General features: G+C 40.9%; 1 protein-coding gene across 1 annotated transcript; it reads right to left on the bottom strand.

Moving 5' to 3' along the window:
* Window positions 1-3,326: 3,326 nt before the first annotated feature.
* MSX2 (msh homeobox 2) lies at window positions 3,327-12,222 on the bottom strand. The gene is made up of 2 exons (XM_039351960.1): window positions 11,682-12,222; window positions 3,327-5,402 (listed from the first exon to the last, which is right to left on the bottom strand). Exons 1-2 carry the CDS (start codon window positions 12,013-12,015, stop codon window positions 4,978-4,980), a joined length of 759 nt encoding a protein of 252 aa, XP_039207894.1. The 5' UTR covers window positions 12,016-12,222; the 3' UTR covers window positions 3,327-4,977.
* Window positions 12,223-12,587: the final 365 nt, after the last annotated feature.

Here is a 12,587-nt window from a genome sequence, read left to right on the forward strand (position 1 = left end):
CGCCCTTGCGGGCCTCTCCCTGCCTCCTAGCCCTCCGAGACTTTCCAGCGCAGAGATTTCCCGGGAATGCCCGACCAACTCCGTTGGCTGGCTTCGGTGGTATTCTCCCTCCCTTGGCGGCAGCCCTTTTTCAGGAAAGCCAGGCGGTTTGGAGCCTCTTGCTTCTCTTCCCCCCCCCCGCCCACCCGTCATTAATTACATTAATTAATTGAACTGAATCGACTCTCAGTCAAATGTTCAGTTCAGGCCAATCTTGCTTTTGGTCTTACTGTGAACGTTTTTCACAATTCTGCGCCCTTAATTGGTGGAAACTAGTGGAGTCTGGTTAATTTTAGCCGGTATAGATTTGATAACTGTAAATCCTCTTTCCTTTATACAAAGAAAAACCATCCACTATGGCAAACGCCTGTTGACATTATTTGTTGTTGTATGTTTCCAGGAGTACTTTTTTTTTAAAATGCATATTAGAGGGATAATTGGAACAGACGGTGGAGAGCATGGGTGGAAGGAATTAGAGACTAAGAGTTGATGATAGCTCAGAGGTAAAGGGTTTAATCTGTTTTCTTCCAGGCTTTTGTTTAAGACAACTCAAAACAATCCCTGCAATGGACAAAAGCAGACTTTGTATATTTTGGGCAGTGTAGACACTTGTCCCTTCTGCACAAACAGGTAGCTGCTCCTCCTGTTCTTGTCAAAGCAGATCTGAATGCCATGGATCCCTTTCTCATACCACCCTTGCGAAAGGAACAATCTAGGAGAGACCAGATTATTCTCCAGGAAAGGGCCTGAGCCTCTGCTGTCTCCCATATACCCAAACCAAGGATCCTCTCTCTTCTCTTTTGCTGCAAACTCAGGCCACTTTTGCATTGTAAGGCTGTCCCTTCAAAGTTACCTTGTGGTACAGAAGAGCTTGCTGCTAAGGAAGCTGGTGCAGAGTTTCAATCAGTGGCCTAATGCAGTGTTTCCCAAACTTGACAATTTTAAGGCATGTGGACTTCAATTCCCAGAATTCCACAGCCAGCAACGCTGGCTGTGGAATTCTGGGAGTTGAAGTCCTCATGCCTTAAAATTGTCAAGTTTGGGAAACACTGGCCTAATGTAAGCCATTCCAATTTGTAAAATGGGCAGGCCAAGACACTGATCCAATTGGGATGCTGCAGATGTCATCAACCATGCAATTCTGTGCAAGTTTCTCTTTTTTTCTTGGAAGCAGGCCCTGTTGAATTAGTGGGAGTTATTCTTTAATAAAACCTAAGACTGTTATGGGTGTGAAACCCTTTTGAGCATTTCTTATGCATTTAAGAATTAAACTCAGCAGGGCTTCCTCTGCAAGAAATTGCTGTGTGGCAGATTAGGACCTGGGTTACAGGATTATTGTTTAACATCACATTCCCCCAGCAATTAACCGGTAGTGCTGACCTGGTCTTTTTTTTTTTTTTTTAGAAGTTTTATTTTCAAAATAAATTCAGATGTTCCACTCAAATGATGGTTTTCGGATCTCAAGATTGTGAAGTTCTATATCTCTAAAGCAGTGTTTCTCAACCTTGACAATTTTAAGGCATGTGGACTTCAACTCCCAGAATTCCAAATATACAAAGTCTGCTTTTGTCCATTGCAGGGATTGTTTTGAGTTGTCTTAAACAAAAGCCTGGAAGAAAACAGATTAAACCCTTTACCTCTGAGCTATCATCAACTCTTAGTCTCTAATTCCTTCCACCCATGCTCTCCACCGTCTGTTCCAATTATCCCTCTAATATGCATTTAAAAAAAAAAGTACTCCTGGAAACATACAGAATTCTGGGAGTTGAAGTCCACATGCCTTAAAATTGTCAAGGTTGAGAAACACTGCTCTAAAGTATAATTTTTGAAGACAATCCCAAGAGGAACCATGGGGGGGGGAGACATAATTTGGTTGAGTGCCAGTTTGGTGAAGTGGTTAAGGCACCAGGCTAAAAACCTGGAGACTCATAAGGGAGTTCAGGTCCCACCTATGGCACTAAGCCAGCTGGATGACTTTGGGCCAGCCACTCTCTCACAGCTCCAGGAAGCAGGCAATGGCAAACCACTTCTGAAATCTTGCAGGAATTTTTCTAGGCAACTAGAGCCGAGGTGGTGCAGCAGTTAGAGTGCAGTACTGCAGGCCACTTTAGCTGACTGTGTTCAGCAGGTCAGCGGTTCAAATCTCACCGGCTCAAGGTTGACTCAGCCTTCCATCCTTCCGGGGTAGGTAAAATGAGGACCCAGATTGTTGGGGGCAATGTAAATATATACATACATTGCTTACTGGTGTACACCGCTTAAAGAGTGCTTGCACTTAAAGCAGTATATAAGTCTCATAAATAAATAAATAAATAAACCACCAGTAGTCAGGACTGACACAAAGGTATTGTTGTTGTTTTTTTACAATTTGTCCCTTCATGACAAAAAAAACAAACTGTACAAGATTTATCAGCTGAACTAACTGGGAATACACAAGAGGCACTTCCTGATCAAACACAAGGACAATGAAGTCTTTGTCTTAGACCTGTAATAGTATAATTACACACACACACACACACACACACACACACACACACACAAACAGAACTTGAGAGCCACTGAGTTCAACAGTTCAATACTCTCTGTTAAAGGTGTGCAGATTTGCAGCCTAGACACTTTTTAAATTGGAAGTATTAAGATAATATTCTCTCATCTCCATGAATTCTTATCTAGCAATTTCCAGTGGTAAAAGATCACTTTATATTTTCCTATGGACTGTACTTATGTTCTTGATCCTTTAAGAGAAAACAACTGTGTGCATGGTTCCCTCACCCACCAGGGTTGTCTGATACCCCTTAAACTGGATTTTTTTTGCAGCCTTAACACTTTGGGAACTTTCCCCTCACTATTTTTCTCCTAACCTGATCCTGCAAATAGATCCAAACAGGATGCGAAACCTTTTAATACTTATTAGGGAGCATGTCCTAATGATCTGTGTAGTCCGAAAGCAACTAATTCAGATCTAAGACATCACCAGTTTGAATAGAACCAGTGAATTCTATTCACTTCTCTCCCCCTTCTGAGCATCTTGATAAAGTCATCCAACCAAAATCACAAACTGTAGTAATGAAGCAGTCTGTAGTAAAGGTGCCAAACAGTCTATAGTAAAGGGGCCAAAGAAAAATTTTTTAGAGGCAAATTGTTAATGACTTGCAATGTCTGTTTTTGGATTTTCTTAAAATTAAAATTTTCTGACCTGCCCCAAAGTCTTTGATTTTGACCCAGAACAGACAAGACAACATTAATCTTTTTAGAAACAGATTAACTCCACACATTGACAAATCAACACGCCAGTAAACAAGATGTTTTTAATTTAATTCTAAATAAAGAGATAAGAAATAATAAATCTTCAATAAAATATATAAAATTGTACAAAGCATCCCTTTCAAAGGGATTTTCATATAGGCTAGGGACGGGTGGGTAAAAGGCCAGCACTGAACTAATAGACAAAAGATTCACAACATAGCCTGTAGCAGGGCAGATTCCTTCTCACTCTTGAGGACATACTAAAGACACAACTGGGAAACGTCTAGTCTTCAGTAACCCGCCTCCTCTGTAGACACTTTACCACAAGGTTTAGCCATATTAATAATAAAACAATTAAAACAATGGGTTATATAGTACCTTATATGCCAAGCATAACTCTTTCCTCCCTGCCCTCCTCTGAAATAAGTCAAAAAGAGGAGAGCTGTCCTATCTTTAGAGTGGGCGAGACAAACTTTGTTCTCATAGCTTTGTTTCATTCTCTGGATTTGTGGGTGTGTCAAGACTCATTGAAGCGTAAATTCATTTTTACAAGCTAATAATGGTTAAATCATAAGATTATTGCAATAAACACAAAACAACTCTGCAACACAAAACAACTCTGGTTTCATCATGTCTCTGCACATATGCACAACTCTTATATCCTCTTTTCCTATCTCTAACCTGTTTGTTCCCAATATCAAAATGTCAATTGAACTGCAGACTTGATTTAAATGATTAAATGGACATGGGGGGGGGGGCAACTGGGTTCAAGACAAATCTGAAAGAGGCCTCTTGGGTTTTCCTCTGCCATGGCATGCCCCTGTAGCCATTCGAAGGCTGTCTTACAAACAAGAATAAACTGCAAACAAAAACTTGGCAAAACTTGTATCTGTAGAAATCCTTTACAAGATAGAAATGGGGAGTCCCACTTCATGGGTGCCATTCTACAGGAAATATTCCAGGAGGGAATTTTATAAAGGAATCAGATCAACAATCCACCCCATCCACCATTTTGCATCTGAAGTATTCCAGTTGCATTTCAGTTTCCAGGACTGGAGTGCAGTGAAGGGTCCAAAGAGAAATACAGAAACCAACCCAGTCTCAAGTCAGCTTTTATTTCTGAAGTTGGTTTTATAAATACGTTGGTTTTCTATATGTTTAAGCTTCCTCAATCAGTCAAAGAATACATGTGTATTTTTACCTCCATGCCTGCACTCACACCACTCTATGGGAATAAGTACTACTGAACAAAGTGAGATATATTCCTTCTGAGTAAACAGGCATAAGAAAAGTTTCTCACTTCAAGGTGTGTGTGTGTGTGTGTGTGTGTGTGTGTGTGTGTGTGTGTGAATGATATTCCACAGGTTTACTGGGAATTTCCAGGAGGCTGGTAATTAAATCATACATTTTCATGGGAATAGTTATCACTGTAATCCCCCTTCCCTATGCAGTATATAAATAAACTATATTCCTTAAAGTCTGCATATTAAAAAAAAAACTTGCATTCACGATCAGATTCTAGCTGGTGAGCTCACATTTGGTTGGTTCCCAAGTTGCGGAATACGGGTTCTGGGTTCAAACTCCTAGGTATATATTTGATAAGGCACATTACAAGTAGGTGGAAAATAACCAGTCATGGTTCTGTACAGCACTTTTTAACTGAGTACACTCCATCATCCCTTTCTGGTCTTCTTATGATAAGTGATACATGCTGTAGCCCACAGGAGTAGCATAGAGTCCTACAGGTGGGATGGGAAGCACAGGTCTGTGAAAGGGATATGATGTTCCATAGAGAGAGGCTGCCTGGAGAGGCGAGTTGATAGGGAAAGGCAGGCTAAAACCGGATGGTAACATGGGCTTTGCTGCCATTTTTAACTTCTCCAGCTCTGCTTCCTGCAGTCTTTTTGCCTTGGCCCTCCGGTTCTGGAACCATATTTTGACTTGGGTCTCTGTAAGGTTGAGGGAACTTGAGAATTCAGCTCTTTCAGCAATGGATAGATACTGCTTCTGACGGAACTTGCGCTCTAAAGCTAGCAGCTGGGAAGTTGTAAAAGGTGTTCGAGGCTTCCGATTGGTCTTGTGTTTTCTCAACGTACAGGCTGTGGGACTCAAGTGTCCTGGAAGTAAAGCAAACAAAGATCAATTACTTGATGAGGTGAGAATTAGATGGCCAAATGCTAGGAATAGCAACTTTTTTTTCTTATACAGTATAGACCATATAAAGAGCATAAATTGTTGGGGAAAATATAATGTCCATAGCCTAATGAAGTAGGAATATAAAAGCCTGTACAGGAGTGGCAACTAAGCTTATTTCACAAAATGTGCAACGCGCACACTGATGCCAATAAGATAAAGCATTCCATTTTGAAAAAGTACATGGGTGAGAGTATATGAAATGACATAGAACAAGAACATTCAGATGTTACGGAAGTTTTAAAATGGAGAAGGAATTAATTGTGAAATGCTGGCTTATAATATCCTTTTATTTCATAATGTGAATATCTTAAGATTATTCTTAGCAAAATCAAATTATCAGATAAACCTCCCATGCCCACACATTAAAATATTACATTAGATCAAAGCAATCACCCATCCAATCCATTGTGTTTATTAATTTAGCCAATATAATCCACTTAACTCAGAGTCTTTATCTGCAGTGTTTAAAGTCTTCTGCAACTTAGCAAATCAAACACACAAGAGTTGCTTTATGATTAGCAGTCTATTTGGAAACTCTCCTGGTGTGAGAGCTATTTCACACACATTACTTAGCAGTCAAATTTGGGGTTTATCACCAAGCACACAGTTGATAGGGATATGTAACCAATTGTTGTTTTCACTTTATCTATGCAATACATGTGTTTGACACAGTATCACTACCCAGTTTGAAGTGTACACTTTGCACACTCTGGCAATACCAATAGAAAACAATGTGAATGGAGTAATAAACAACGGTCTATATGTTTATAACAATACTTTAAATTCCTACATTAGAAATATTAGAATTTACCAAGAAAGTTTAGCATTTATCATAAATGTCTTATTCCACTACAGGAATCCAGTGACCATGTGTATTTCTCCAAGAAAGTGAGTAAAGAACAAAGGTTGTGATATACTGAGAAATATCATACTTAGAAACAGTATGTCATACTTATGTCAGTATAACATTGCACAGTGCACATCTCACAATGTGCATTGTGACAGAACAGCCCACAATTTATATGGCAGAGTGTTGCCCAAATTTATCCTTCTCATATTCTGTATCCCCAATATCACATCAAGAAGGAAGGAAATCAGCTTGTTACATAATCAATAACTGGCTAGCTTTCCTTTCTGCAATAATTTATTCCATGCCAGGTAGCCTAGATAAAATAAGTTATTTTTTTATTTTGATTTGACCATCTCACAGAAAGTGGCCCTGGGCTGCGTACAATAGTCCAATAAAACAGTAAAGAAACTTATGGAAGATAAAGACATTGAAAGGCCTCCATTTGGAAGAATAAGAATAAACACATATGCTGCCTATATGTTCATTTTAGTACGTCTTGGGAAAACAAGAATTTTAATAGGTTATAATTGAAGCAAAAGGGGAACATAATACTAAAAGAAACTCAGCTAGGTGAGTTTATTTTTTAAGTCTTGTAAGTGGTAGAAAACTAGATATCACATCAGTCACTACATGTTATGATTTATCTAGCTGAAATATTTTTGAAGTTTTGCCTACAGGCACTAGTATAAAAGCTGATAAGTTTTTAAATTTGTTTGTTCAAGTCTATGTTCGGTTATATGACTTCCACTGAAATTAAGGCTTGATTGATATATATGTGATGTTTGAACAAAGTAGATTATCGCCTCTCTGTTGGAATTAATTTAGTTTCTTGTATGTTTAGGCAGCAGTGGCAGGTGGGAGGGGGAGAGATGGAGATCAAAAGGACGTGTATTGATTTAACATACAGTTTTTGTGACATGTGCTAATCCTGAAAATATATATTCTGAACAAATATGGGATTTATCATATTCTATTACTACCCAAGACCTTTAATTGGGGAGGCTGCAATTCTTTTCAGCATGCTCTGCATATATCCAGAGGTTCAATAATATGAACTATTATTTTCAATTCCTTGGAGAAAGAATAACTGCCAGCATCAAAACCCACACATTTCTTAGTCCTACTGTGCCACATCAATCATGATGGCTTACTTCCAACACACTTCGTGAAAATCACAGTCTTAAGGAAGCCACTTGTAAACTTAAGAGTGCAAACTTCTGCTGGTTTACTCAAAAGTGAGTCTCTTGTGTTCAGGTTAGGCTCGCTCCTTTATAAACATATTTAGGGTTGCAGATTCAGAATAAGCTGGAAGAGGGAAGAGGCAAATTTTGGCTATCTCTACATGCCAGATTTACTTATGCATATCTTTAACATGGTTTCCTGAACTGACTCAATTTCTTATATTCCTACTCCACAAACAAATGACACAGGCTATTTTCACAGAACCCATTAGGTGTTTAGCCAGTTTGTGACCAAGAGGGTAGTATAAATCCAGTGAAGCTTTAGAATAGTGTGGAATTAAAGAACAAAGTAAGTAGTTGCTACACTGCAGAATCAATGCTAAAAATGTCATGTCAGTGGTCTGTAAGGGCTCTTTTTTTTTCTTTTACTCTTGTCAATCTTTTTTCAGTCTTTAGAAAGAATGTTCAGAAATACGAAATACAGTAAGATTGCACTCCTATATGCACACTTATAGAGAAGCCACTCCCAAGTAAATATTTCACAGAAATAGAAATGAAGTTATTTTCATATTTCACTTAGGATTATGTTGTAAATGTCATCAACATGCTGTAGAAATAAAGGCTTTATCTTAAAGTGTATTAATTGTGAATGGAATAGGTTTTTGATAATGTACGTAGGTTTTTTTTTACTATGATCCATATTGAAAAAATCGTTCAGTTTTCCTCAGTTCTCCCTAGCTAAAGCAAAGCACAAATGGTCCGTAAACAATGATTCTACATGTTGATGAATAAAGTTGATAAATGGAAGAACCGCTTCTTTTGTGGTTTAAGATATTGTTAAAAATCATAAATGATTTGTAAATGAAGAAATCTTACTGACTCAAAGATGTTATCAGAAGGCAACATTTAATATGTTCTCATATTTGTATAAGAGTTTTGGTAAGCTACGAAAAATGTGTTAAACCGTCAAGTTATTCAAATGCATAGATAACTTCGGTTTAACTGGGTTTAGGTTAGGAAAGTATACATAAATTTAATTAGAGTGTTATGCCCCTATTGATAATAGAGAGGACAAGAAGGGAAGGTCTATATCTTCTGACTGAAGCAATAAAGCACAAAGCAGTAGTTTTACTTAATGGAAGTTGATTAATAACTAAGGTTCCAAATGGCATTACATCTGCTTTTAAAATATGATGTGCATTATAAAAAATATATAATTGCTGTAATTGCTGTAATTTTTAAATTGTCTTCTACAGTAGCTTGCCATCTGTCATATGGTCTCATTCCATTTACTGCCACATTTCGTCACCATAGTATAACTACAAAAAAAAGTTTTATTACTATTTACAAAATATATATTGAGCAACAGCTGGAAGCTATCCCTTGCAATTTTATCAGAGGTATTTCCTTCCAAGCAGTCTAATTTTGGGCATTTTTTCCCCTTATACCGCAGGTGAATTTTAGTTTATTTGGTTATTTGATGAGACCGGATCTTCTCCAGATAAGATTTTTCCTCTTCAGGAGCAATGAGAGTTAATTTGCAGATTAGTAGGCCTGAGACTTTAAAATACAATCCATGGGAGCAAATTCCACTGAAGTTAACAAAAGTTATTTTTTGATTATACAGAGGTAAGATTACTTGTCAAAATAATACAGTAAAGGGGACAGAATCTCAAGCAGGAGTACTCTACCTTTCAGAAAGTAATATTGCATTATGATTTTTTTTCCCCTTTCACTTTTCTTTCAGTTGAAAACACATTTAGGTCATACTGAAATCTGGTGCAATTTTAATTTCTAGGTAAAATGATTTAAGATGAGTTTGGGACTATTTTAAAAGTTTTTTTAATTCGTCATTTCTAAAATCTGAATTCACTGCATGGGGGGGGGAAGCAGAAATGTCAGTGTATGCTTTGCAGAAGTTATTTTACTTTGCTTTATTTTTTCAAGACTATCCTTTCACATTTGTCTAGGCAGACCTTCTAAATTGGGCTGCAAGTCAGATTTAGACCATTTTGGGGTTGTTTGATCATGTGACGGGAATGATCAGGGTGCAATCCTATCCAGATTTACTCAGGAATTAAGATTGATTGAATATAACCAGGCAATAGAACCAAATAGGAAGAAGAAGCACAATCTTTGATTGCTTTCAGGATGATTTTACAGAAAGGTGTGTGGGAAACAAAGGGATGGCAATAGTTATCTTAGTTTCTGTGTTTTCCCCTCCAAACAAGGTTTCCCTTGGAAGTGTTTTATACTCAATAGTGACACTTTTTAAAACAGTGTACTTTGATCCTAAACGTACCTACTAGGAAATATATTTCATTAAAACTGGTAAGCAGAGTCTGACAATACTTTTAAAAACGAACCCAGTTGTGACACAAGTTTTCATTGGCCAGACTCCATCATTGGTCAAATGTAAGACCAAAACAGCAATAAGGGCCATAAAAAAATTAATAGAATATCGAGAAGACACTGCAGTTTGTTTGCACTAATTTTCTGGAATTAAGAGAGCTGCAAATAAAATAAGCTGTTTTCTCATCTTCTCCAATGAATCAGAAGAGGAGGTTGATACAGGGGAAACAAGTATCTTTTGAGGAACTGTTTTTGGGTCAAAAATATAGAAGAGAAGGGGTCCTTCCTTCCTTCCTTCCTTCCTTCCTTCCTATGGCAAGTTGATTTTGGGGGAGAAGGAACTCGGTTAAGACTTTTAAAATATATTCATTTCAAAAACCTACTTGCCACGAGCTAGGTAGGTGTACCAGGATGGCTTTTTTGGCTACAGCTGTCTGGTTTCCTTTTACCACTAGCTCTTCCAGAGGTAATGGTTTTCTCCAGTGGATTGTTGCCATTTATTTCTTTAAGATGCCAAGAACAAAAAGATTTGTATATCTGCCCCAGATATGGTTGTAGCTTGTTAATAAACATACCCTGTCAATATGGGCAATAAAAACGTGACCCTATTTTATGGCATAATCCCTCTGATGTGTAGATCACTCCATTGTCTTTTTAGGGCAGAAAGGCTCCTGGAGACAAAACGAGAAAAAGGAAAGAAGGTGCGGCTGAACCGCCTAGCAGAGCCGAGGCCGGGGCTCCTTTTGCGACCCAGCGGACCTCGAGCGAATCACTCGCGCGGTCCAGGCGAAACGGAGCGGGAAGTTGCCAACGGATTTATATAAATGAGCAAGGCGAACCTTCCTCGTCATCCGGAGTTCTTTGGTTCCCGGGCCTGGACTCTGCCGACGGGACTAGGCAGTAGAAGGCAATCGGCGAAGCCTGGAGGCGGCTGTTGCTACAGGTGCACGGAGGAAGGCACCGGAGGGCGCTGAGCGCAAGGATCGTCCCTCGCTCGCCTCGCTAGAGAGCAAGCCACGATTTTGGCGGCGGCGGCGGCGGCGAAGGAAGGAGCAATAGAGAAAGGGGGGGAACTAAGGGAATTAAGCAGAGAAACATACTTTTCACTGCTGGGCGCGGGGGGGGGAAAGGTAAAGTGGCGAGGGGCGATTGAGGTCTAAGCAAGGCAGCGGGAGCAGCTCCCTTCTGCTCTCGAAAGGCAGAAGCTGAAAATTATAGGTAAACATGGATCCGAATGATGAGAGAGAGAGAGAGAGAGAGACGGACGCTCGGACTTGGGGGGGGGGGAAACGGGATCTAGCTGAGCCTTGAACTGCGAAGCGTCAGTGAGTGGCGCCAGGCCCGCGGCGTCTCTTTGGACAGTTCCGGGACAGTCGGCAGCTTAAAGGGGGCGGCTTTAGCTTCAATTTAAGACCGCGTCGCCAGCGAGTCAAAACGTTTAACTCGCGGCGCACAAACAAAAGAAGCCGCTTGAAAACTTTAGGCCGAGAGACCGCGCCGAAATTATTCATCGGACATGCGCCCGGCTCGCCTGCAAACCGCAGCGTTTTGCCGAGGGAAGCCCGCCTGGGGATTCCAGCCTGACGAATGCTTGCTTTCTCCGAATTTTTTTTTTTTTTTTTTTTAAACACTCGCAGGCACTGTCCCCTCCCGCTCTTCTAAAGTCCGGACAATGGCGGGGTGGCAGTTTCGTAGGGGCAGGAGGGGGTGAAGCCACATCACACACACACACACACACACACACAACCCGCTGACTTGGTCTCCCCACTTCATTCTACTAGCGCCCTTCGACCCTCCTCCCAGGCTAAAGCACTCACTTGGGGGAGGGGAGTATCTACCGGCCTCTGGAATCCAGGACGAGCCATCCTCGGAGTTTTCGGACTTCACCGACGAGGTCTCGAAGGTTTTTGTAAGCCCGCCGGGGCTGGGAGCTTCCCTGGAGACGTGAGTGGGCAAGAGCAGGTTCCTAGAAGTACCCAAGCCAGCCCCTTCGAGGCTTCCGCTGGCTTCTCGGAGCGGCTTCTTGTCGGACATCAGCGCTTCCACGCTGAACGGCAAACTGGAGACCTTGACTTTGTGGTGATCCTCAAGAGCAGCGGGGCCCTCTTCGTCCGAGGAGAAAACCTCCTTGGCTTTGGAAGGAGAAGACATCTCGGCGCAGCTTCGCAAAGATCCCTGCGTGGAGAAGCAGCCGCCCTTCGTCTCGCTGCCGCCGCTGCCGCAGCAGCCGCTGCCGCCTCCTCCGCCTTTTTTCTTCTTCTCCTCCTCCTCCTCCTCCTCCTCTTGTTCCCGAGTCCAGACCTCCCAATCAATCTCTCGCTCAGGCGCTCCTGGACGCACCACCTCCGCTCACTTCAGCCCCCGACAACAGACCAACTTTTTTTTTTCCCTCCCCTTTTTTGGGAGACTTCTGGCTGTTTCCTCCTTTAGGAAGTTGAGTAAGCGCGGCTCAGCAAATGAGAGCTGCCCGGGATGGCGACGTAAGGCGGTGACTCATGTGATTGGCTCTGAGCGGCCCGGAGTATAAGAAGGGTTTTTTTTCTTTCCCCTCCTTTTAAATAAATTAGAAGTTAATGACATGGGCAGCAAACGGAGCTGTGTTATTAGGGAGCTTTCCAGTTCTGTAACCCTGCCAAACAACAGGAAAGTCAGTGGAGTAATTAGGACTGATGATACCAAAAGGAAACTCTGAGAGAGCAGATTTCAACTCCCCCCCCTTTTAT

This window comes from Crotalus tigris, unplaced genomic scaffold (assembly GCF_016545835.1).
Source record: "Crotalus tigris isolate CLP2741 ecotype Arizona unplaced genomic scaffold, ASM1654583v1 scf7180000017568.12009008, whole genome shotgun sequence".
NCBI classification, from domain to species: domain Eukaryota; kingdom Metazoa; phylum Chordata; class Lepidosauria; order Squamata; family Viperidae; genus Crotalus; species Crotalus tigris.